Here is a 24093-nt window from a genome sequence, read left to right on the forward strand (position 1 = left end):
GATTGACAGAGCATTATTTTATTTTTAAGGTGATTAAATTATTGCCGGGGACATTTCAGTAATTGCAGGATATTGGTGGAGACACATACCCTTCGTCCATGCCATATCTACTCCCCTGGTTCACCCAAAAACTGAATATTGTGTCATCATTTACTCACCATTGACTCTAATAATATTTGCTTTTCTTACAATGGAAGTCAGTGATTAGATCTTTTCAGCTTTCTTCAAAAAATCTTTCCATCACTCGTTTTTAATTTGTTTGTGTTTAACAGGAGAAAGAGTCCTGTAAAGGTTTGAAACCACTTAGGGGTAAGTAAATAGGTAGTAAGTTGTCATGTAGGGGAATATCTTACAAATAAAGTGGAGTTACTGTAAAATGATAATAATTAAGAGTTCTAGCATATGTAGCTTAGTTCATGGGTATTTTGTGTTTATTTATGCTTTTAAATTGCATTATGAGATCTAGATTTTTGCTCCAACAACTTTTTATCTTGAAAAGTTTACTGATTTTGTTGACAGTTTCTTTGGGAGAGCAGGAGCTCAAGTCATTTCTGCGGGGTAAAAATCCTGAACCACTATGATGATGGACTTTGGCTAAATGGTTTTATGACAAAAATAACATTTGAGATGTTGTGCAATGTGGTTGGTCCAGTGGTTTGTCTATTAATACTATGACATTGTGCGAATGTTTCACATGATCAGTTAAACCATAATAACAAGACTTTTATGATGCGCAATGAAAAAAATGCTCTAACAACTTATGATCTAGAAAAGTTTACTGATTTTGTTGACAGTTTCTTGCGTTGCCCGAGCCAATACTATCTGACTGCAGACTTATATTGTAAGCTGACACCCAATCTTAAACATGCAATCTCAGACAGGTAGTGTTAGGCGCGGGGTTTGGTATGCACATTAAAAACATTGCATGCAGCTCATCTTGCATCTGCTGCCAGATCCTATTCAAGAGGGCTCAACGTGGTGCAACTTAAGAAAACACCAGCAAAATAAGAATTGGAATTGAAAAACACGCTGCAAATGCAATCACAAATAACAAAACACATTGCAAAGCCTCACAATGCAAACGCAAAAAGAAAACTGTGCTGCAAATTTTGACAACACATACATATAAAGAAAACATGTAGAAAAATCCTTAGAGCACATGCACATTGTGATCTAAAAAAAGTTGACTGAAGTTAGCATTGTATTTAAATGATATCGTCCTTTCAATCATTAGCCTACTAAAAGAGCCCTAATATTTTTTAATTAGCTTTTTACTTTTATCTGCAATTTATTTAGTCCTTATTTTAACAATAAAGCATTGTAAATTGCCCTATTAACCTTGAACTCATATTTAGTTGAGGATATTAAGTTAATTTCATTATCTAATAATGATTCACAGTTAATCATCAGAATATTTAGGCTAATAAATATGCAACAAAACAAAGGAATTGATTAATTAGGGTGTAAAATAAAAAAAAATAAAAAAATAACTTACATTCAGTTCACAACTTCACTGAGCTTTATCACTTTTTTTCCACATCCTCCTAAAATGTTTCCATTGTGGTCTATGTATTTGCATGTATTGTGAAGATTTGCAGTGTGTTTTTCTAATTGTGTTTGCGTTGTGACGATTTGCAGCAAGTTGTTTTTTTTTCCTTGTCTGTGTTGTGAAAATTTGCAGCACGTTTTTCTACAGTATATGTGTTTGCATTGTGACAATTTGCAGCACACATGCTATCAAACCGATAAAGATGTTTTCTTAATTTTGCTTGTGTTTGTTTTAATGCATGTGTTATCTTAAGCTGCTGCACATTAAACTCTCTATGCCACCGTAGTTTCTGTATTTTTAAGCAATTTATTCCCTGGGATCGAAAAGTAAATTCAAAATCTGCTTAAAGTCCCCATGAACTGGAAGCTTGTGACAACAAAATATTAAAGACAAAACAGTGGGCGTGGCTTGTTTTTCTACTGTGAATGGATGTAGTAAAGTAGGCATTTTATTCAGAAAGATCAGGAAAAAGGTTTGGGGAGAGTTATTACAACCTAATAGACTGTTTGTTGTCAAATTTCTGTTTGTTGTCAAAACCGACAGTTTGAGCAGTGTGGCTAAACATGTTAGCCATGCTCAATCTTTAAGATATACTAAATCTGACAATATAACTGAAAAAAAACAGGAAGTGACAACAAAATATTTTTTCTTAATGACATGCACAGATCAGTTCACCACAAAACTAGCAATGTAAGCTAACAAATTAATATGGCTGGTTTTGATTTCTTGGGGACTTTAAAACCATTACAAGAATAATGCAGTCATCCAATAATTGCTCCTAGAAAGATTTATGTAAACATAAACACCTTAAGCGATAGAAAACAAAATCCACAAAAAGAGCAACTCAAATATCAAACAAAAGGATTATGTGTATTTACAAAACATGTTTATCTTGTGTATTAAATTAGAAAGAGACAAGTGTGCTAGATTTGTATACAATATATGTACAAATACTTGTTCAAACTAAAATATTTTACAATCTAGTAGAGACTTTGTTTGAGATTACAAATATATTTGGATCAGTCTCTCCTCTGGTACCGTAGCGCTCCCCTCTGTGACACTCCAGGTAAGGACCCCAGTCTTCTGTAGGAGAGCAGGCAGATTTGATACGCTGGACCAAACAAAAAAGTTAAAAGAGATCAGAATAAATAGCATAGGAGTAAGGATTTCAATACATCACTTATATACCATCTTAATGAATTACCATCAATTTGGGTGAAATTGTTCACCCAGAAAATAAGAAAGAAAATGTGCTGGTAACTTACTTATCCTCAGCCATTAAAGATGACATGAATCAAATCTATTCAAAGCTCACAAAAATGAAGAAAACTATCCCAAATGCATTTCCATCAAGTTGTTAGAGCGGCTGACTATAATTTTCCCTACTTCAGAGTTTATTCTGCAAATGTATTTCCATCTGCCATTATTCTTATACAAAACTACCCCTAGCACGTGTAAAAAGGAGGGATTGTTTTTCCAAACTTGGAGTTCCCATCACTTGTTTCTCATGCAATACTTTCAAATGTGCTTTAACATGAGATGAATACCCAAGTAATTGCTACGGGTACATTGAGAATAAAAAAACATCAACAATGTGGACCATTTTTTAAATAATAAATTACACTTAAAAAAAAAAAACATTGATTTAAAATTGTAAAGCAACTAGCTTCACTTTTTTTTCTGCTGACTAAACTTAAAGAGTACCTATTTTTCCCCTTTTTTAAGATTTAAGATAAGTATTTTGTAAGTTTCAGTTAAAAAAAAACAACAACATCAGATTATTTATTATTGCTTTCAGAATATTGGGACTTTCTGCTCTGGACAAAATAGCTGTTTTTGTGACCTGTGCCTTTACTGCTAGTTCTACCCACCCACCGTTCCCATGTGCCTGTCAGAGTGTGCCTCGGCTGCTTCAAATAAACAGCACAGTGACAGACATGAAGGGAGCAGATCTTACATAATTCTCATTCTCACGCAATTCAACTCATTCTTGATCACATATGATGATAATTGATCTTTTTATCCCAGTTGCTTTAAGCATGTCCTGTCTTGTTGATATGATTATACACGTTACTACAAAGACATGTTGACACGGGGCTGTCAATCAAATGGTAGGCATGGAAACCGCACTCCTACGTCATGTTACTATAGGCCTCAAAATGGAAAGGATTTGGATCCTATTTTAAGTCAAGAAATTAAAAAAAAAGAGACTTATTGGGTTTATATCACCCTTATATGACAAAAGATGATTTTCATCCAAGTTGCCTTTTAAACCATGTTCACTACAGTACTTGGGTTAAATTTTGAGTCAACCTGAGTTAACTTTTTTAAAAGACAAAGACAAAATGCAATGTGCACGTGGTGGCGTGAGACCGCTCTTTGGGACAACAGGCATTTCTGCAAGGTAAAAATCCTGAACCACTATGATGATGGACTTTGGCTTAGGGGTATACTAATACCATGACATTGTGCCCATGTTTTCACATGATCAGTTAAATCATAATCACAAGATTTTTTTTGATGCGCGATTAAAGTATTCTATCATATTCATATACTTGCATATCTATTCATATACTCGCAGTAAATGATGTGATGTGAGAGTATAATTGTTGTTTTAAGCAGATCGGCCTCTGAACTCTTTGTGAGTGTTGACGCTGGCTTTTGCTGATGAAACTGCAAACTATCTTCAGTAAACTTTCTTTTTATTGAATCTCTGACTCTGGCTTCTCTTCATCTGACAGACCGGTCATTTTTGGGTTAAAACTGTTGGCTCCTCCTACAGTGTGTGCTCAGTAGCTCATTTGTACAGTGTTGTGTTTGTGATGTAGAGCACTCAGCTTCAAGTCAGATAAAACTACACAGTCAGAGCGCACTTTTCATTTGCATTTTTATTTGAAACCATTATTAGTTGGGTTTCAAGAGTTCACACTTAGCTGATGATTGTTTATAAAGCTTGTTTGGCATGCTGTCCCAGGAGAGCCCTGAGCTTATAAGATCCTCGAGCCCGGGGCTCCCTCCCATTTGCAAGGCGAGAGGAGAGTTTGAGCTCTGATAGATCTCGAGAACTCCCTTGCTGTAGTAGCTAATGAGCAGATAATGATTGCTCTTAAGAGATAACTATTTACTAGGAGCATGTCTGTGATGCCGATTTGGATTAGTCAATTAACTTAAGTTGCATGTTTTTTAACGGTAGGAGGAAAACGAAGAACCCGGAGGAAACCCACATGAGCACGGGGAGAACGTGTAAACTGCACAGAAACGTCAGCTGGCTTGGTAAGGACTAGAACCAGTGACGTTCTTGTTGTGAGGCAATAGTGCTAACCACTGGGCCACCGTGCCACCCATCTAGGAAAAAAATAGAAGTAGGGGTGGAATGGGGGATTCTTCACAACGAAGATGGCTATCATATGGAACTTGGGATACTTATAGTGGCTTAGGAATAGTCTGATTGTTGAATCCTAAATTAAATAATGCGGGGGCCGGCAAGCAATCATAAGCACGTAATCCTCTCAAAATTAGTTCATAAATAAACTTCACTTAGAGAAAGGTTTAGGTCTGTGGTTTGCAAGATGATCAGTATAAGCCCACTTTCTTGTCAACATGTACAAAAACGATGTGTACCTGAAATGTGCAACAAAACGTATCTTAAGTGAAGTTTCATAAACTAATTTCGAGAGAAGCATGTTATATGATTGAGCACTGCTGGCCACTCATCTGTAATCAGTAATAATCCAATCCGAGTGATCCTAGCTTACTATAAATGAATCACTTTCTCCTTTTTTCCCTATCTTCATTTCGGAAGAATCCCCCCTTCCACCCCATCTCCTACTTTTCCTCCCCTTTCTAAAAGGGGGAACTATCGAGACCTACCTGATCTCGGATCCTCTGATATGCTTATTGACCAGGCGGGAGCCCAGGGCTCAAATATCTCAGAGCATAGGGTTCTCTCCCGGGACAGCATGCCAAACCTGCTATAAATGCTAGCATATCTAAGTGGGAACTCTTGAATTAATGTTTTTCAGATTGGCAAAATGTACACAGCACCCTCTAGTGGATTTGTCATCTGAAAACGTGCAATGAAACATATCATGAGCAATGTATTAAAGTTTTGCAAAAATGTATGCTTAGCATATATTTCCAATGAACCGGGGCTTTAAAAATCTTCTTTACTATTCGACAGAATGAAAAAAAGTTATCCACACATCTTGGATTGCCTGAGGGTGAGCAAAAGCAAAATTTAATTTTCATAAACGTCCTTCTTTACCTGCCACAGTCCTCCTCTCGCTTTACACACTTTCCAGACAGCAACAATAGGAATCCACATGAGGCTAAATGCAGTGATACACCAGCCCAGAGAAATGCCCCAATCAGGATATGCAACTGAGCTATATGTCGGGGATGTAAAGGTATACAAAGACCATATCAGAATAATCTGGAAAAGAAAAAACAAAACATCATTCTTAGGTACAGCTATATGTGTGTATATATATATATATATATATATATATATATATATATATATATATATATATATATATATATATATATATATATATATATATATATATGTTATATACGCTATAAAATAGTGTGCATACAGACAAAACCACTGGAGTGATGAAAAACCAGCAAGCTCTCCACCACAACCAGAAGAGGGAGCTCTTGGTCCCAATCATCATCTCAATGTCCTTGATGAAGCGATTACCACCTTAAAAGTGATTGCATTTTAGAAAAGAATGTATTAACCATACACAATAATCTGCAGCAACAAAATAATTTTATTTCAGGTCTCAATTATTTTATTTTTAAATAATTTTACTTCAGGGCTCAATTAGGTTTAACACATTTACAGTTCAGAAAAGCAAATGTATCATACTAATAATACAGCTATGAAAAACATATAGAGCACACATTCTGAGAGTTCTAGAGATGCATATTCTCAGTTTCTGTGGATGTACTAGATTGAATAGGTATTGTAAATGTGTGTGTTTGAGAATAATGCTATCTGTTTTATATAAAGTTCTGATGCCAGCTAACAAAGAATGCTCAGAGAATATTGAGTAACATTCTTTAAAAGTTGTGCAAATGTTAGCATGCAAATTTATTAAAATAATGTTTTTGGAACACTTTTGAAATGTTGATAGAAAACATTCCGAGAAAATTAATATAATGTGAATAGAATGATCCGGTTGTCCAATGGTGTTTGAAATAACATTCTGAAAATATTATTATCACCACACTGAAATGTAATGAAAATGTTTTGATTTTATGACCAAAACAAAATCTGAGAATGTTTTAAGAACAAACATTATGAAAATATTCTGAAAACACTTTGAATAACATTATTATAATCAAAAAATCATATTCTAACTGAATAATAATATCTAAAAAAACAAAAAACTAAAATATTTTGACGTTTAAAAAAACACAAAAAACAATATTATATGATTTAATTGTAATGTTTTAGAATGTTTTAGGATATTTTAGAACATAAAATTGTTAACTGGGGTAACATTTATTTTGATTATTTTTTTATTTGATTTCATATTTTTGCATAAATTAACAATTGGTAAGAATAACAAACATCTTTTTTGTGATTGATTCATTTGTGTGTTTTTCTAACTCCTCTGAAGCAAAAACATTAGTTCTATCTTAAATTAACATGAAACATGAGTATTAGATAAACAAAAAAAGCTGAAAACTAATATTTTACTCAAGCACACAACTGTTTTAAGTAAACTGCAAATCCTGCAAACATGCCATTTTCTCCATATACTGTAGCTGTATATACTCACCATACAGGATGCACAAACCCAAGACCTCTAGTAATCCAGCAACCAGGAGAATCCATCCGGCACTAAATGTGTCAATTAAATTCACCCAGTATATTCCTGCCTATCAAAAAAAGAATTGAAAACATTTTTAACAAACAATTGGAACTTTTAAATGGAGATTTCCCTTAGCTTAACTAATTCAGAGGTTCTCAAATTTTTCAGCCCGCTATCCCCAAATTAACAATGCCAGTGACTCATAACCCCTAACATACTCTGCACACTCCAATAAGCCCAATATTCTTTATTTAATTTTGGAGAACGTCACTCTGATCCTCCTCAATGTTCAGTTTTTTTTAATGTATGTGAGTGCTGTAAAGTTGTCAAAAAGTTTAACCTGGTGCCATGAAATTAATCTGCTGCATCTATTGCTGTGTCTTTAAATGAATATAATAACCACAGAGGTCGCAATCCAATGAGAAAAAAAAATTGCATGTTGTTTTTTAATGTAACTACTGTTAACTTCTGTGTTATGGATACATTTTTAATAGTTTAATAAAATTCATTAGATTTTTGAAAATCACTAAGTGACCCCTCCTCCTTGTCCTGTGATGCCCTGATGGGTCCTGACCCCCCACTATGGGAACCACTGAACTAGTTGACCATGGGCTATTTGTGTCACATTTTACATTGCTCATATTTGACCCAGGTTAACCATTATTCCTAGGAGCTAAATGCTGAAATCTAGGTTAATGTCCTTATTTGCATATTTGTGATTTTAAAGTCACTGCCAGCACGTGAAAGGTGATAATTCAACTCGTGTTCATTACAAATTACACGTTCTTTAACTACTGGACATTTTCCACCTCAAATGTTCTGATAAAGTATTGGAATGTGAGGCTTACATTTGCTTGTCATTTCTTAAGCATTTAGATGTAACAATTTAACATTGTAATTCTTAACACTGCGTTCCTTTTTAGTGTAACATTGTGAAGGTTTGCCTACCCTGGTGACGCATGGCAAGCCGAGCAGAAAGAGAATAATGCAGACCGCTGTTGTAACAAGACCTCGTTTGGATTTCAAAACTTCAGGATAGGCATCCAGGAGGCAGGTGCTGATCACCTCTGTAGACAAATATTAAAATATTTGAGCACTTTCATTATTGTTGTTAAAAAAATATCATTATCTGGTTTTCTTTACCTATTCCTGCAAACTGGGAATCCAAGCCGAGAGTAATAAGCATAAAAAAGAACAGGATTGACCACAGGGGTGAAATGGGCAGCTTAGAGAGAGCATCAGGGTATGCAATGAAGGCCAGTGCAAAACCTGAAACAAAAACTGAGATTATTTTTCTTACAACTGCTTAAATGAACTGACAATTGTTTTATTTTTAATTTGTGGAAGACCACATAATTTATTAATACACCCATGGAAGCCAATTTGTCCCATGTAAAAAAAAAATAAACTTGAAATTATGATAAATCCTTATTATTAGATTAAAAATCCAAAACTATAATTTTAAAAATCTAAATTCTAAGAGAAATCCCATGAAATAATGAAATTATGACAAAAGTCATAAGTATTAGATGAAAAAATATAACTGTGATCTTATAAGTTCAAACTACTTAGTATGTTAAACAAATCACGTTTAAAGTTTTTTTTATAATTCTAAAATTTAAAAAGTCAGAATTAGGAGATAATTGACTAGAATTATGACTTACAATCATTATGTATATACAATGACTATACTATAGCTCACTATGTATATAAAATACAAGCATAAATCTAAAGTAAACCTTAAGACAAGCTAAAATCTGGCTCCTTATAATCTAATACACCTTCAGTCGTGCTACAACCCAACCCGCTCTTTAAAATCTCAAAACTCAGGGCTTCTGGTAGTACCTAAAGCAAAGTCTACAAAAGGAGGTCTAGCCTTCTCATTTGTGGTTTCTAAGCTCTGGAATAGCCTTCCTGATAATGTCCTGAAAATGTCCGAGGCTAAGACACACTCTCTCAGTTCAAAACTAGATTATAGACCTATATCTTTAGTAAAGCATACACACAATGCATCACACAATGGTATGCTGCATGAGTGTGCTCCATGCATGTGAGCGGGTTTGACAACCACTTGCAAAACACACTCCTCTTGTCTTAATGCACTAGACATTTTGTTAGAAATACTCATATGCTTTACATATTTGTTTCTATGTTTGTTTGAATAACTAGTATTTTCATGTCTAACACTACATTTTGGCAACTCGCTAAAATACATTATGAATTGTCTATTTCAACCTGGGGATACTCTTCCCGAGTCCCCTAAAGATTATGCAGCGCCAATGATGCTATCCACGACCAGTGAAGAAATTATGCCAAGGCTTGCCTGGTTGAGACTGGCGAAGCTGTGCATCAATGGATTTGCTTTTCATTGTTTGGACTTCCAAAAGTGAAATATAAACCACACTGAACTGAACTAAACTGAACTTTAACTCTGAAAACTAGACTGACCTTTTCAATGGGGTACAGTATATGCCGAAGCATGCTAATAGGACTTTTAATTTGCCTGTAACCTGGGTTAAGCGCTTCCGGCGAATGGAATGCCAATGCAAAATCCGGTGCGTTTAAGGTCTGTTTTCTTTAAAAATCAGCGATCTCCACTATAGCTGAGTGATATCCGATTTAAAGTGGGTCTCAGATTGTACAAGAAGCACTGCATTAAATTACATTTCCTCCGTCATATCTTTATAATATTAGCATTTATTTTACCCCACTATATTCAATGGAGCTTCTGGGTTAGCCTGCCGATTCTGACGGGCGCGTGCGAGTAAACAGCTTTTTGTCTCATTTTACGCTTGAGCAACTAAATAAATGCTAAAGTTTATTTAACTGAATGTATTTTAATGACATTACAACATCGATGCTGTATAAGGAACCATATAAAATGGAAAAAAGTTCACAATAACAGCTCACCGGAAGTGTATCAGCATGGGAACAGCACTAGCTCGGCATATACCCTATTTACTAGAACTTCTTTTACTAGAAGCTGCTTTGACACCATCTACATTGTAAAAGCGCTATAGAAATAAGCAGGTATTGAATTGAATAAAGTCATAATCATGAGCAAACAACCAAACACTAGTTTACTAAGCCAAAATTATGACTTACTGATGCAAAATTAGACTGTAAAAAGCAATTAGTCAACTTTATATTTAAAAGTGAGTAAACCTGTTGCCTTAATATGATTAAGAAAATGAACCATGTGCAATTATAAACATTTGTCAACTTATCAATTTAAGTTACAACCGCTTACTTTTGTTTTAAGGGTATTTTACTTTTAAGGTCATAAACTCATATTATGACTCCTTAATTATGACTTAAGTCTGTTAAAATGTAGACTTTTATGCATGTTTTTATTATATGTATCGTATTTGGCATCTATACACATCCCGATAATGTCTGTTAAGAAGTAACAAACAGCATATTTGCATTTCAGATCTTACCAGCATCTGCAACTTCTGACACTGGTCTCTGATAGACATGCGCCATGTGTCCAAGTACGGAAAAGATGGCAAAACCAGCAAAGATGCTGGTGCCGCAGTTTGTAACACAGACCACAATAGAGTCTTGGTAGCAGTTATTGTAAAACTTATTGTAAGACGACAGAGCCATCAGACCACCCCAGGCGATGGACAGAGAAAAGAAGATCTGAGTAGCTGCATCTTTCCAAACCTGCGGAGAAAACCAGCTACATTAACCATCTGATTTTGGTGTATTTGTTGTGCATATCAACAATAAATAGGGCTGTACAATATGACATTATATACTGTATTAGACAAAATAAAAAGTGTATTGTTTCATATTATGCTCTGTCATTTGTTATAGCACAAAATACAATTTATATGAGCGCAATATTATCAGTAATTATACGAAGATGCATACAGAAACATGAATAATTTTAGGAAAGTTATACTCTTTAATGTATATTGTTAACATTTGGCATTTTATTTATTGATATATTTATGTTGAAATTGTTAGTTTTTGGAAAGTGTTTTTTTAAATAATATTTATTTAAAAATATCTACATTTTACATCAAAATTTTCCCATGAAGTTCTAAATATAGTGATAAATATAATCACATATAAATGAGTACTCTACATTTCTGAGCATATACCTATGTACTTATGTCTTATGTCTGAGCACCTTGACCTTCTTTGCATTCAAGAACTTTGATGTGGAGGCTGAAGTATGAGAAGGTACACTATCCTTATGAGGAATTTGCCCTCTCTTATGGTTTTAAATGAAATGGTCAGCACAAATGTCTTGATACCCAAGACTGTTGATGTTGCCATCCAGTCTGCAGATCTCTTGCATGCCTCCATACTGAATGTAACCCCAAACCATGATTTTTACATTACATTACATTACATTACAAGTTCCAATAGGTCTTCTCCAGTTTTTGTGATGATTAGGATGCAGTTTAACAGATTCATCTGAAAAATCTACCTCCTGCCACTTTTCCAAATAATCAACTACAAGTCAAGTTATTATTTGTTGCTCTTACAACTGGGATCATTGAAAAGGCTTTTGTCAGGTAGTGTATATCACAGTTGTTCTCAATCCTGGGGCTTCATGTATCAACGCTGCGTATACGCTCAAAAACTTTGTGTACGCCAGGTTTCACGCTCAGAATCGCTCACGTTTGGATTTACTAACAATGAACTGAACGTGGGAATGTGCGCAGCTTCACGGCAGCTTTCTGGCTGGCGTACGCACATTTTTTGTGCATGTGTGTTTTATTTCCATTGGTGACTCCTAGAGGCAGTTGTGTTCCTCTCAACAAAGTGTCTGAGCCTTGCAATGGCAGCTGTATGAGACGGGTTCATCTAGCAGGTATATAAGGTTTCCATACCATACATTTGACCAGCTAAACATTAAAGCACAATTTGCAGCGGTCGCCTGTTTTCCCAATGTAATCTGAGCTATCTACTGCACGCACATTGATATAGACACTATCTGAAGATGAATTAGCATGCGTGAATCAGAAACATTTCCATTCAATAAATGTGCAAATAAAATATGATGCACAAACTTATTAATAGTTCCTACTAGTCTTTCTCATGATAAATAGTAGGTAAAATCTGATATGTAGCGGGGGAAAAAAGAAGAAAGAGTTCATCAGACGCTGGATTCGAACCGAGTTCATGCTCGAACATGTCAAAACATTGAAATGCGTCTTATGAGCTGCGCCACTGAGACTTTTAAGGGTATTGCAACATTTTATACCTATAAACCACACTATTTCTTTTTTAATTCACTCAGTGCGATTTTCAGACCCAACTGTGTTAACCGCATCAGCTAAACTCTCCCACTCTATTTTTTTTCTTTTGTTGTTAATTCCGGAGAACAAACTTGCAAATAACACCTCTTTTCTCCGGTCTACCTCCGAAAGCAGCAACTCCAATTCACATTCTGTTCAAAGTTTCTCTTTTTGTTTGCTTTTGCCATTGCTTTTTCGTTGGGGTTTGCCAAAGTATAGTCATTAGCATATTCATACGGGGGAGGAGACAGGGAGGGGTTTTGTGCTCGTGCATGTTGCGCTTAGTTTCACGTTCATTCAGATGTACAAAAGAAAATGCGTGAGATTCGGCTTGCGTGGAAATCTTACTAAAACATTGCGTACGCAGAAAAAAATTCAGATGTATGAAACACTGCGTACGCACATTTACAGCTTTGTGCGTACGCAATGTTTTTGTAAGATTTCCACGCAAGTCTTCGTACATGAGGCCCCTGGTCTTTGCAGCTCACCAAACTGCTTATTTGCATGTACAGTCTCATTTGGTTAAAGCTCCAAGAAGGAACTATGTTGAGATCAAAATTTTCCCTACATAGTGTTCACTGCTCTCTAGCCCCATTCACACAGGAAATAATCTGAACTAGAAAAAAAGATTCATTTAACACAACTTATTCATTCATTTTCCTTCGGCTTAATCCATTATTTATCGTTACCACATTGTAATCAACTGCCAACTATTCCAGCATATGTTTTATACAGCACATACCCTTCAAGCCACAACCCAGTACTGGGAAACACCCATACACTCTCACATTTACACACACACTCATATGCTAAGGCCAATTAGTTCATTCAATTCACCTCTAGCGCATGTCTTTGGACTTGTGGGGGAAACCCGAGCACCCGGAGGAAACCCACACCAACATGGGGAGAACATTCAAACTCCACACAGAAATGTCAACTGGCCTAGACAGGATTTGAACCAGCAACAAAAGTGCTAACCTTCACAACTTCAGCATTTTCAAATATAACAGTGGCTTGAAGGGTTATTTAACCATAATTATGTGATTAGCATAGAAGTCACGTCTTGCGCTCATTACCTATTGAATTGAGCACATTTTCATACTGGAGTTATGCTAGAATATCCTGTTATGTCCACTTTGCAAGGGTCTTACGGTCAACTGGAACAAACCTCTGAAGCGATAAGAGAAATATACATAATATGCATAGCGAGGAGCCGCGAACACCAGGATTGAGAACCACTGCTGTATCGTGTTGTATATAGTTATCAGGATATTAGATGACTTACAGTATATCTTGATATGAGATTTTTGTCATATTACCCAGCCCTAACAATAATGGGTTAAGATGTTTACAGACCTCAGCCTCAGCCAGTTTGGTGAGGTTAGACTGTGAGCCGATGTAAAACTCGATGCCGTCTTTCGCACCTTCGAGAGTTGCACCACGAATCAACAGGATCAAAAGCACGATGTAAGGGAAAGTAGCTGTGAAATACACCACCTGAAACATATTTACCAGATTAACCCATCTGCATTTAATGTATGATGTAATGTTACAGAGGTGAAAACCTAACCTTTCCAGAGGACTTGATGCCTTTGAAAAGAGCTGCTCCCACTAGTATCCAGGAGAGCAGAAGACAAAGAGCCAGATGCCAGACCACCGGCCCTGTCTCATCCATACTGCTACTGCGCTGAAGAGCCACCTCACTAGGACAAAAAAGCATTTAATCACAACTAAGCATGGGATTATAAATAGTTTCACGGTTTATGGCGGTTTGGAAAAGTCAATGTTCTTAAACTGTTTAAATGTTCTATTATACCTCTCCTATGGTAGATGTACAGTTGAAGTCAGAATTATTAGCCCTCTCTGAAATATTAGCCCCCGTTTATTTTTCCCCAATTTCTGTTTAATGGAGAGAAGATTTTTTCAACACATTTCTAAACAGTATTTTTAATAGGTCTTTCGGATGAGACGTTAAACCGAGGTCTCGACTCTCTGTGGTCGTTAAAAATCCCAGGATGTCCTTCGAAAAAGAGTAGAGGTTTAACCCAGGCGTTCAGGCCAAATCTGCCCCCTGGCCTCTGTCCATCATGGCCTCCTAACCATCCCATATTCCAGTTGGCTTCATCTCTGTCTCCTCTCCACCAATCAGCTGGTGTGTGGTGTGTGGTCTGGCGCAAAATGGCAATCACTGGTGGTGGATGAGGAGATCCCCCCCCCCCCCATTGTGTAAAGTGCTTTGATCTCCCAGAAAAGTGCTATATAAATTTAAGGAATTATTATTATTAATAACTAATTTCCAAAAACTGATTTATTTTATCATTTCCATGATGACATTATTAAGACACTTCTATACAGCTTAAAGTGACATTTAAAGGCTTAAAGCTTATAAGGTTAAATAGGCAGGTTAGCGTAATTAGGCACGTTATTGTATAACAGTGGTTTGTTTTGTAGACAATCGAAAAAAAATGTATAGCTTAAAGGGGCTAATTATTTTGACCTTAAAATGGTTCTTAAAAAATTGAAAATTGCTTTTATCCTAGCCATAATAAAACAAATAAGACTTTCTCCAGAAGAAAAAATATGATCAGATATACTGTGAAAATGTCCTTGCTCTGTTAAACATCATTTGGGAAACATTTAAAAAAGAAAAAGAAAAATTAAATAATAATTTTGACTTCAACTGTAGGGCTGCATCATTTTAGAAAAAAAAAACTGACACTGTAATGTAGTATTTTCCTAAAATATATATTTTAATATTTATTATGATATGACCAGATGAAATGAATAGATCTTTATAGAAAGATTTCCTGATTTTAGATACATTGGAATGATTTAGTAGGAGTAAATCTCCAGCCTCTGGCACCTAGACTGCAGCTTTGCACAAGACGTTTGGCCATAGGAGAAATGGTCGTGCCCAACTGGTTCTCTTGAGGTTTTTTAATTCTTATTTCGCCAATTGGTGAAGTTTTTTCCTCGTCGCTGTCGCCACTGGCTTGCATGGTTCAGGACCAGCTGTGCATTGATGAATTTGCTCTTCAGTGTTTGGACTCTCAGCAGTGAATATTAAACTACACTGAACTGAGCTAAACTAAGCTGAACTTAAACTCTGAAAACTGAACTCACACAGTTTACCAAAATACTATATATTCAATTTACTTTAATCTTCTATGTGAAGCTGCTTTGACACGATCTACATTTTAAAAGTGCTATACAAATTAATAAGAATTTAACTGAAATAAATCGATGTAAAAAAAATTATAAACCATTTACAAACATTGATGAGTTCAGTAGAGCAACAATACTGTACAAATAAAATACACAGTGAGGTCTAGAAAATATTCAGATATTTACACATTTTACACATACATATATTATGTGTACACATTTACACAAATACAATGAATCTCTCTTAAAATTAAAACTGAAATTTTTTTATGCCTGAATATTTTAAATTAACTTGAAATTTTTACAACTTTATGGTTAAATTGCAATGAGTCCACAAATAATGAGTGTTTTGAAAAGTGGCTCCTGGTGAATTATAACACCGGTTCAACATTGTGCATATTGTGATGTTGATGCTGAATGATATATTGTGCAGCCCTATATAGATGTAATTTTTAAAAGTGTTTCTATGACTATTTTATTTAGTTTTTCAGGGCAACAGTATCTCCAGCAGAAAAGGACCCCTTACATCAAATTCTAGTCAGCTCTTGATTCAACTATTTGTTCGAAAAACAAATCTCTTATACCAATTTCCACGTATACTACAGTCCTGAAGGGTACAGTGGCTTAATTTATTTCTAAAGAAAAGAAAGATATCCCAAGATGTCTTTTCAGATTGTAAATAACTAGTTTTAGAAACTAATGAAGACAGCAGAAGTCAATTATTTATTTGAATTATTTAGCCTGACATGTTTTTACACAGACATTTAAAAATAACCTATTTTAGAGGAGTAAATAAAATATCTATCCAAGGTTATCGTACTGTCATCTTTTATCGGGCAATGCCTAGTCACAATATTTTAAACATGAAAATAGAACAAAAGAAAATGCTATAAATACTAAAACAATACAGAGAAAAGAACTGTTGCATTGACGCATAAAGGATGAGCACTGCATGTACTCATTGATCAAGGTTTGTTCTAGATCATAAAATTGTGCCATAAATGTGCTCTTGACCCATTTCTTCTGTCATTCTCAAGACTATAACATACTGTATGGAGTTGATTTCTATGTGAGTAACTAGACAATCGACTCTTAGCAAAGTACCTTACCTCTTCTTACTGTCCAACATGTATAAGCAACGCGCTCCTCAATCAATTTGTGCATTCATTTTTGTGAATCTTTTTTGTATAAATTACATAATGATTTAATACAAAAGTAGACAAAGTATGAGAGTATAATGATGGAAAGTTCAGATTATATAAGTACAATTAAATGTTACGTATTGATTCCCCTACACATAATGCACAAACATGCACAAACCATGCTGAAGAAGACAATAATCAAATTATTAGAGAAAAAATTAATTAAAATTAAAAATTAATTCACTGTTTATTTGTGTCTCCAGGCTATACGTTTAACTGAGCTCATCTCACTTGTCATTTTATGAGTCCTCAGATAGATCACTTGTTATTGTCACATGTCCATAAAATAAAGTTTTGTGGGCTGTCTAATAACAGAAAAGTTAAGTTCATCAGTCTTGAGTTCTCACTATGTGCTAACTTATCAAATTTCTTTACTTCTGTAGTTTTCAGAAAAAAATAAAATATATCCCCCAATCCCCAGCCTCTGAAGAAACACTTCTGATTGATTGATTGATTGATTGATTGATTGATTGATTGATTGATTGATTGATTGATTGATTGATTGATTGATTGATTGATTGATTGATTGATTGATTTTGAAAGTTTGTTCAGGATTTTTAACGAATGTAAATTTATAACACGTTTAAAACATAGTAATAATAATAATAATAATAATAATAATAATAATAATAATAATAATAATAATAATATAAAATGAACAATTAATGGAAATTGAATAATAAGAATAATGATGATGATGATGATGATGAGGATGTTTACTGTCAAAAGTGTTCACTTTTTGTTGATTTAATGTGAAATTAAAGTATTACATTGTCACACAAAAATACTCTCACTGACACCAAGTGTTTAAACAAAAGTGTTTCAAATTAAGTGTAATAAAATTATATTCAAATAATATATATATATATAAATAGTTATGCTGGTTTTGTTATAAAACAAATGTGATTACTTTTTTCAACTTTTGCATTTGGTGAGATCTTCTTAAACCTACAACCTTGCAACCATCAATACCAAAAAAAACTAACCAACATCTCAACCAAGCTTCCTGTTTAACAGGAAACACTTCAAAACAGTAGTAGATACACTCTGAAAACTACATTCTGACTTTGAACCATTAACCAACCAACACAATAACACAAAACATTCATTTAATTCATGAACAATTCAACATTTAGAAAAAAAAATTGTAGTATTATTAAATATGTGTATGTGTGTGGTTTACCACAGAAACATAGTAAAGAATAAAAACTCAGTGACAAGCAGGTATTGTCCAAAAAACAAATCTCCACTTACTCCCAGTATTTTTCACTGAGGCTCTGGCCTGAGATTTGACCGCAGGACACATTCACTGCTGCAGTAGAAATGTTGGAGGCTGTTGAAATTCAACATAAGGTGTAAACAACATTTCACTGTAATATGGTACTACTTTATAAGGTGCAAATGTCAGTCCTTGCAAGAAAAAAAAAATCTATTTTATTTCATGGAAAAATTCCACAATAACTGAACATGCTTTAAAGATGCAGTCTGTTTTACTACATGTGTTTTACTACATGTGTTTACTACATTAGCTATCTTTATCAAGCAATGCTAAATAGATCTTTAGATAGATCTTAATAGATCAACTAACGTCTCCCTACATGCTAAAAATATTATACAACCAAGCCCGAAATCATTCATATCACTGGCAGCTTAACCTATATTCATACCCTCAGCTTTTATTTACAATAAAACAAAAACAAAAAAAAAACTTTAAGTCAGGAGTTGCCAGGGGTAGGAATCATTTCGGGCTTGACAGTATATCATTGTCATGTTGGTCTCATTTTTACATAGTTCTTTGCTTCAATATAAAGTTTGGAATGAAATTGTGATTCATTTGTTGACACAGTGACTCAGTGGTTAGCACTGTCACCTCACAGCAAGAAGGTCACTGGTTCAAGCCCTCTGGGTTCTCCGGTTTCCCCCACAGTCAAAGATATGCGCTATAGGGGAATTGAATAAACTAAATTGGCTGTAGTGTATGAGTGTGAATGTGAATGTGCATGGGTGTTTCCCAGATCTGGGTTGCAGCTGGAAGGGCATACGCTTTGTAAAACATATACTGGATAAGTTGACGGTTCATTCTGCTGTGGCAAACCCGATGAATAAAGGGATTAAGCTGAAGAAAAATGAATGAATAATTCATTTTATACTGTAACTTATTGGTTTGGTCCATGGGTGAAAATAATGGTTTACCAGACCTAAAAGAAAACCTCAGTGTGTTCCCATTACTGAAATGTGCCATGTGGTTAAGTACAAAAATTCCAATTCCTATAAAAGCCAGTTCACCAGGAAAATCCCAAATACTTTCATTATCTAAAAAACCCATGGTATGTGTGGCACAGCAGCACGTGCCGCTTTGAAAAAAATGAACCAGTCACTAACCTGTTGTATTGCAGTTCTTAATGCTCCAGGGCAGAGGATCTTGAAAAGATGCAAAGAGGTAGTAGATACTGTATGCAATGATCACATTATAGTAGATCGCCACAAAAGTGCTAACCAGCATCATCGTGATGCCAACACCTACAAAAGAGAACAAAATATGTTTTACATATTATGTTCAACATATAATTGTATTTCTTGATGTGATTTTTCATATCAATACACTGATATAATTTATAATAATACAATATTTTACATTTTATTGTATTATTTAACCATTTAAAATCAATGTAAAAAAAAAAGTACAGTTTAAGTCAGAATTATTAGCCCCCATTTCCCCCAAATTTCTGTTTAGGAGAGAAGATTTTTTTCAACACATTTCTAATAGTTTTAATAACTCATTTCTAATAACTGATTTATTTTATCTTTGCTTTGATGACAGTAAATATTTTTTCTAGATACTAGTACTAGTAATAACTAATGGTGATTTGTTCTGTAGAAAATGAACATATATAATGCTTAAGGGGGTGAATAATGTTGACCTTAAGATGTTGATAAAAAATTTAAAACTACTTTTATTCTAGCTAATATAAAACAAATAAAACTTTGACATGAAAGTTCTTAAATATAGCCCCTTTAAACATTAATGTAAAGTTCCTGGGGGCAAATGTAAAGATGAAATCTGCATTTTAACTGTGCCGGCAAAGTATTTGCCCTTAACAAGTCTCAAGGTTGGATTAATCCCTGTCTGAACTAGCCCTGAGGCAACTTCCACAGCAGTGGACCTCAAAATGTGTCAAAAGTTCACCTGGTCTTCTAGATATCCCAACTTTAAGGTTGCTTTTAAGTTCTCACATGTCACCTTGCAGTATGGGCACAGCTTTCCACACATTGATGGGGCCTTGACTGCAGAACTGTCCAAAAGAGCTTTCCATGAAGAACAAGGGCAGACCAGAAACAGCCAGCATGATAGTGTACGGGATGAGGAAGGCCCCTTCAAATGTTATAAAGATACAGAGAGATAAAAAACAATGAAAATATATGATTTAAAAATGATTTTGTGCAGTTTATATACTAAACACTCACTAGACACAGACTAAAATGGCATTCAGTGAAACATGGCAAGTAATTTGTCCTATATTTTTGCATTTTATCCTCACAAAAGTAGTTTTTAAAAAAAACAAGAATGTGTTAAAATATGCTTTTATATAAAAACAATGTAAAATAAATATATAAAAGGAAATCTAGTTTTCTTTTTTATTTACATTATTATGCCGTTGAACTGTTGTATAAATGCAATATTACACCCGTAGCAGTGCGATATGGCTGTATATTGCCATATATAGGGCTTTAAGGCACTAGGTTTTAGCACAGCTACTATTTTCCACCCACAGTCCCTGGACGGGCAAATCTTAAAACAATCAAAGAAACAATCAAAGAAACAATCAAAAAAGTGTTAAAAATTTATTTAAAAAATTTAAGTACAGTGATTAGGTTTATAACCCTTGCTGTACGCATTGATTTTACAGAACTGAAAAAAAAATAACCTCCCCGCTGCTCCACATTGATAAAAAAAACTTGAGAACCTCAAACTGGTTACACTTTATTTTGAAGGTCTGTTTGTTAAATTTAAGTTGCGTTGCATCTACATGCCAACATATTCTCATTAGCTTATAAGTAGACTCTTAGGTTAAAGTTGGGGTTAGTGTTAGTGTAAGTTGACATGTACTTGCAAAGTTTCTTATAGTCAGTTAAATCTCTGTTAAAGGAGCAGTATCAGCACATATTAAGTAGACAGTCTACTACTTATATGGACCATCAAAAATAAGTTTTACCCTGAGACTTTCCCTCAAAAATAAAACTAGGAATTTTTATGTAATATAGAATCCATTTATTGAATATTTTAGCAAGATAGCAGTGATAGAACACAAAACACCTTTTTCTCTGTATTTCTCCCTCTTTTCTCTGTATTTTTTATTCTCTTTTAAACATAATATTAACATGATGTTACAACTTCTTGTTTCAAAGAAAAAAAAAATATATATACATACTGTTAAAGTTAGAATTACTAGCCCCCGTGTTTATTTTTTACCCCAATTTCGGTTTAACAGATTTTTTCAACACATTTCTAAACATAATAGGTTTAATAACTAAAATGTAATAACTGATTTATCTTATCTTTGCCATGATGACAGTAAATCATATTTGACTATATTTGTCAAGACACTTCTATACAGCTTAAAGTGACATTTTAAGGCTTAACTAGGGCAATTAGGTTAACTAGGCAGGTTTGAGTAATTAGGCAAGTTATTGTATAATGATGGTTTGTTCTGTAGAATATCGAATATATATATATATATATATATATATATATATATATATATATATATATATATATATATATATATATATATATATATATATATATAGCTTAAAGAGGCTAATAATTTTGACCTTAAAATGTATTTAAAAAAATAAAAATGCTTTAATTCTAGCCCAAATAAAAAATAAGACTTTCTCCAGAAAACTTCGACTGTATGTAAAGTTATAATTTGTACTGATGTACAAAATTTAATAAGAAAAATGTATAATTTTGAACCATACTATATATATATATATATATATATATATATATATATATATATATATATATATATATATATATATATATATATATATATATATATATATATATATATATATGGATATTCCCAATAACATTCCCATGCACCATAAAACTTTTTTTGGTCCAGTGTCACATATAGTTTTTTTTATCAAGTTCTGAAATGGAAAACCACAAAAAAAAAATCTTATCACAGGTCAGATCAATATTTTGTGTTTAATTGTTTTTTTTTTTTTTTTTTCAGAAAGCAGTCATGGAAAATGCAGAATAAAGCCATTGAGTTCTTTTAGATTTTACAATTTTTCGGTGACCATAGTTTTACAGTCATAATAATAAATAAATAAATCTCATCAGCCTTCCAGTAAAAAGCTATTCGTTTATTTACAAAAAAGTTACTTAAAAGTGACAAGCTGACTTTAATTTAAAATGTGAGTGAGTTACCCATTATAACTTGGATTTATTAAGTTAATTTGGCTAAATTAGTGAATATAATGCAGATAGTTTATTACACAACAGGTCAAATAATCACTTTAAAAGAAACAAATTTTCTCACTTTTTAAGTCAACAAATAGTTTTTTTAAAGTGTGAAAGTGGTCATATTTATGTCTAAAACAATATTAAGTGTCTTTTTAACCTTTGGTAGAAATGTCTTCGACATTGTCTCTTAATGTTTGACTTAATTGTGAAAAATAATCTCAAAACTCATCTTACCTCCTCCATGTTTGTAAGCCAAGTAAGGAAATCTCCAAACATTGCCAAGACCAACAGCGTAACCAATCATAGACAGCATGTACTCTCTTTTACTGCTCCAGTTTCCCCTGTCAGAGTTTTCATCATTCTGTACAACATGTTCAGCCTTGTCAGATTTATCTTTATCCTGAAAAAAAGATGTATTATTATATTATTAAAGCATAACAATAAAAACATATAAGATTCTTCTTACAGTACAGTAAATACAAAATATAATAGTAACAAGACTGATTGTTTATTACCTGTTCATCTCCAACTGAGTTTTTGAATAGTACTCCTCTAATGTTCTTCAAGCTGTAATCCTTCATACTTAAGCACAGTCTCAAGAGCAACAGGTAAGTGGTTGGAGACCGTGGAAGAGAGAGTAGTTAAATAGGTCACATACACCCCTCCCCACTTCCTTTTAAACATGACAAAGCATCACATTTGGTGTGTACACATTACGACCACTGACTGTAATCTTCCCTTACATTCTACTATTCCGTTGAACTTTACATCAACATTTAACAAAGATTAATATATAAATAGGCACTTGACTGAAATAGATAAAGATGTTTGATGGTGTTAATACCTGGCTTTAAAAAATATATAGTAAGCATAGAAAATGTTCAATTTTTTAGACTATAGGTGGCTAATTTAGGTATCAGTCATCGGTGTATTTTCCAGAATTTACTTCACTCTGTCATAATAGCATGAAAGTCATGACATGTTTATGATTTACACAAGAAAAGAAAATGAAAAGATAAAGTTTAGATATGTATGGCCTTCTTTATTTTTATACCTTAAGATCATTATTTTATCAGTAAACATTTAGGTGAGGCACAACTTTTTAGGTAATGTCCAGAATTAGTAGGGATAGGTAGTTGTGTGTATTTTTATTGTTATAAATTGTTTTTTTTTGTAAATAATTTGATTATTATAAATTATTATAAAAATTTAATTTGCAAATGAAATAGTTTTATATAATGATATATATTTTAATAATAAGTATATATTATGCACACTGTAAAAAAAAAAAAATTTCCATCATGTATTTTTTTCATATTTTGTGATTCACAAATGTCTTCTGTTTATTTATGGTTGCGAATTGCATTGTCAGTTTTATTCCTGCTCTGTTTACATTTGATGTTAAAAATTCAACTCTGCAGATTCAACAGTGACTTTTATCAACATTTTAGTAGTTTGAGACAAAATTTTGTTTAAGAAGTAAGATACAGCGAAAATAACTAAATACTCTCAAGAAAAGTACCCTTTTCAGCATCAAAAGCTTTTGGACGAAATATCCAGGTCCCATAATGCAATTCAAAAGCATAAATAAGTGAGAAAAACATCTCATCTC

General features: G+C 33.7%; 1 protein-coding gene and 1 long non-coding RNA gene across 5 annotated transcripts in view; one reads left to right on the top strand and one right to left on the bottom strand.

The window, feature by feature from the left end:
* The window catches only part of LOC141376595 (uncharacterized), a 244120-nt gene that overhangs the window by 22651 nt on the left and 197376 nt on the right, over positions 1-24093 (top strand). The gene's annotated exons all lie outside the window — the stretch shown is intronic.
* On the bottom strand, positions 1958-23095 carry slc6a14 (solute carrier family 6 member 14). Of its 4 annotated transcripts, none has more exons than XR_012386674.1 (14): positions 22997-23095; positions 22716-22881; positions 20244-20375; positions 19385-19522; positions 18257-18335; positions 14206-14338; positions 13992-14132; positions 10818-11046; positions 8521-8646; positions 8326-8444; positions 7345-7444; positions 6104-6257; positions 5814-6029; positions 1958-2660 (listed from the first exon to the last, which is right to left on the bottom strand). XR_012386674.1 is itself a non-coding variant. In NM_001326450.1 (14 exons), the coding sequence occupies exons 1-14, from the start codon at positions 23060-23062 to the stop codon at positions 2523-2525; spliced, it is 1845 nt and encodes a 614-aa protein (NP_001313379.1). In that variant the 5' UTR covers positions 23063-23095; the 3' UTR covers positions 2018-2522. The 4 variants fall into 4 exon arrangements, 1 of the variants encoding a protein (NP_001313379.1); NM_001326450.1 differs by having other exon boundaries at positions 2018-2660; positions 5814-5981; positions 6148-6257; XR_012386673.1 differs by having other exon boundaries at positions 2401-4514; positions 5518-5981; positions 6148-6257.

Source organism: Danio rerio, chromosome 11 (genome assembly GCF_049306965.1).
Source record: "Danio rerio strain Tuebingen ecotype United States chromosome 11, GRCz12tu, whole genome shotgun sequence".
NCBI classification, from domain to species: Eukaryota; Metazoa; Chordata; class Actinopteri; order Cypriniformes; family Danionidae; genus Danio; species Danio rerio.